The sequence below is a fragment of the Apteryx rowi genome, unplaced genomic scaffold (assembly GCF_003343035.1).
Source record: "Apteryx rowi isolate R43461 unplaced genomic scaffold, aptRow1 scaffold_2, whole genome shotgun sequence".
NCBI classification, from domain to species: Eukaryota; Metazoa; Chordata; class Aves; order Apterygiformes; family Apterygidae; genus Apteryx; species Apteryx rowi.
This window is the reverse complement of record NW_020448307.1, coordinates 9,337,642-9,341,172: the sequence shown is the minus strand read 5'-3', so window position 1 is coordinate 9,341,172 and position 3,531 is coordinate 9,337,642. Positions and strand designations below refer to the sequence as shown.

The window sequence follows — 3,531 nt, the reverse complement described above, 5'->3', positions numbered from 1 at the left end:
CTCCACTCTTGCCAGCGCTGGGAATACCGTGCCTTTTGCCTGGGATGACTTGCCCTGATGTGCCACTTCCCCGGGATATACAAAGTGCGGCTTGGACTGCTCGGGCGGACAAAGTTTGCAGACTGATCRCTAGGGGCCGTGGGCTGGAAACAGCTGGGCACCAGCCGGCAGGGTCCGAGGAAGCCGACCTGCTGCTCGTTTGAAAACTAACTCCTGATGATCAAACTCCAGCAGCTTGTGTTTTCACTTCTCTCCTGCCAGTCTGCACTTTCAGGGAAAAAAAGAAAACCCACACACCTCATGCAATGCAGTGTTTTTGTGTTGGTCTTGTATATAAGATTTGCTATGCAATTCCAAAACTAAATAAGGAGGAGAGACGGCCCTGCATCCCAGATCAAACAGAGAATCAAAGGTGAAAGGTAGGAGACAGAATTTCTCATTTAAATAAAACTAAACAAACTGAGCTACTTCTTACTGAAAACCTTTAAAACACCACCCACTGTATGTTTATTTTCTTTGTCTCTGSAAGTGTAAAACTTAAACGGTTTGAAACGAAGTGAAGAATTGCTACCTGACACTGCCCATAAACAGAGAACTGATGCATTTTATAACAGGGATGTGCTGAGGAGGAAGGATGGAGTGTTTCATCAATGAGACATTTAGGAAACTAAACTAGAGAAAAAGCACCTCATATAGTACGCTTCAGTAGATATGAAGGGCTAGTGAAATGGACGCTGGAAACTCGATCAATAGCTTATTTGAGTGGGAATATATGCAAGCATGGAAAAGTGATTGCTTCCTGTCTGTGGGGTATATTTGGAGAGGAGAGCAGCAGAACAGTTGCAGGTGATCTSTCTGAATTAGGATACTTCACGCTGGGGTGGTGCAGGGTGTTTCTGAAGGGATTGCTTCAAAAATAGTCTGTAGAGTTAACTGTGTTTGTGCATTTCAATTCCTGCTTTAGAGAGTTTTCAATATCGTTCAGGGAGATTCAAAGTGGATGAAGTCTATCCAGGGGTGAAGGTGCAAGCAAGGACCTTTGATTTGTTTGGTGATGAGTAATTAATGGACGTCTGATGTCTCTAATGTCTGCGAGGAAAGCGGTTGCTGTCGTCATGAAAATCATGATATGATTTTCCCTCAGGAGAAACTATGACTTGGAACGACACCACTATGGATGGGGAAGGGTTGCTTGTGGAAAGGGACTCTTCCTTTCGGATCCTCACGGGATGCTTCCTCTCGCTGCTGATCCTCTCCACACTCCTGGGAAACACTCTGGTCTGTGCAGCTGTCATTAGATTTCGCCACCTAAGGTCCAAGGTGACCAACTTCTTTGTCATCTCCTTGGCAGTGTCAGATCTTTTAGTGGCGGTTTTGGTCATGCCTTGGAAAGCTGTGGCCGAGATCGCTGGTTTCTGGCCTTTTGGTTCATTTTGTAACATCTGGGTGGCCTTTGATATTATGTGCTCAACAGCCTCCATCTTAAATCTCTGTGTCATTAGTGTGGATAGATACTGGGCCATCTCCAGTCCATTTAGGTATGAGAGGAAAATGACCCCCAAGGCAGCCTTCATCCTGATCAGTGTGGCATGGACCTTGTCTGTGTTGATTTCCTTCATCCCTGTGCAGCTGAACTGGCACAAGGCTACAACCACAAGCTTTTTGGACCTAAATGCCAGTTTACAAGGTATAAGCATGGACAACTGTGATTCTAGCCTAAACAGGATGTATGCCATCTCTTCTTCTCTAATTAGCTTCTATATACCTGTGGCCATCATGATAGTGACTTATACAAGGATATATCGGATTGCTCAGAAGCAAATAAGACGAATCTCAGCTTTGGAGAGAGCAGCCGTGCATGCCAAGAATTGCCAGAACACAAGCGGCAATAGAAGCAGTATGGACTGTCAGCAGCCGGAGAGCAACTTCAAAATGTCCTTCAAGAGGGAAACGAAGGTTTTAAAGACTTTGTCAGTGATCATGGGGGTGTTTGTGTGCTGCTGGTTGCCATTCTTCATATTGAACTGCATGGTTCCTTTCTGTGAGCCTACCCAACCGTCCAAGGGAGCAGAACCCTTCTGCATTAGTTCCACCACCTTTGATGTTTTTGTTTGGTTTGGATGGGCTAATTCATCCCTGAACCCCATAATTTATGCCTTCAATGCTGATTTCCGCAAGGCGTTTTCAACCCTGCTAGGATGCTACAGGCTCTGCCCTATCTCCGGCAATGCTATAGAGACTGTTAGTATCAACAATAATGGAGCAGTTGTTTTTTCAAGCCAACATGAGCCCAAAGGCTCCAGCCCCAAAGAGTGTAATCTGGTTTATCTGATTCCACATGCAATTATCTGTCCAGAAGAAGAACCTCTAAAAAAGGAAGAAGAAGGTGAACTATCTAAGACCATGGAGAAGATGTCTCCAGCACTGTCGGGTATCTTGGATTAYGAAGCTGACGTTTCTTTGGAAAAAATCAATCCCATTACACAAAATGGGCAGCATAAAACCTGAACAGTAAGGTTAACCCAGCAAGATCTAATAATGTATATTGTAATAATCTTTTGAAAAAAGATATACAAGATTTTTTAGTAAGAAACTAAGATCTAGGGAGAAAAACACATTTATACAAAGCCCAGAATTAATTTTCCTGGCATTCAAATCAAGCTTAACATTTAAAACAATAAACAGCAAAAGATACTGAAAATTGGGGGAAAAAAGGATGCTAAACTGTATTTTTCATACTGAGGAAAATACACAAATTTGGATACAGTGCAGTGACAAAGAGAATATTGCTTCATCTCTACACTTAGAGAAGCAGATTTCTAGCTTAAAATGAGGCAAAAGATAAATGTTAAGTATTTAAAGATTAATGTTTACTAGAAGTTAAAAGATTGCTATGTCTTGTGATAGTGGGTGTTAACAGGTCCTAATTAAAGGCTGAGGGATTGTAAAGGTAGGTAGATGCCTTCTTAAAATTATTTCTGAAAAATAATTGAGCCTTATAATGAGAATGGATATTTTTAAAGCTTTGGGAGGTAATATGTTGATACTGGTTTTATTTATTTATTGTTTAAATTGATATTTTTCATATGTTATAACAGATCTAGCTTTATTTATGTTATTTAAGATGTCTAAATAATGGGATATTTTTAGAGTGTCATAACTGCATTTTGACCAGTCAACCAGTCAGCACTTTATTAAAAGCTCTGATAGTCTGGAGAGCTGGTGGGGGAAATGAAAGAGTGTTAAAAAGCTCAGCAAGAAATGAAGGAATCAACAAAGCTGATGCTATGTGGAGTTTGTTTGCTTGTGGGTTTTTTTTTTAGTAGGATTTCTTTCAAAAGATAGGACCAGAGTTGACTGAGTTGTGAATTCTCTTCCCTTACAGAAATAAAAGAAATTGCTGCTATTTATTTTTAAAAAGTTTCATGTTACAAAGACTTTGCTAGAATGTCAAGTTTATGGATCTGTAAATACCTTAAATACAACTACAACCTTAAGGAGGATCCAATTTGAGAAGAAAAGCTTCTTAGA

At 40.8% G+C, this 3,531-nt stretch overlaps 1 protein-coding gene across 1 annotated transcript; it reads left to right on the top strand.

Moving 5' to 3' along the window:
* The first annotated feature begins 939 nt into the window (after window positions 1–939).
* Window positions 940–2,543, top strand: DRD1 (dopamine receptor D1). The gene has a single exon (XM_026063392.1). It carries the CDS (start codon window positions 1,153–1,155, stop codon window positions 2,506–2,508), a length of 1,356 nt encoding a protein of 451 aa, XP_025919177.1. The 5' UTR covers window positions 940–1,152; the 3' UTR covers window positions 2,509–2,543.
* The last annotated feature ends 988 nt before the right edge of the window (window positions 2,544–3,531 follow it).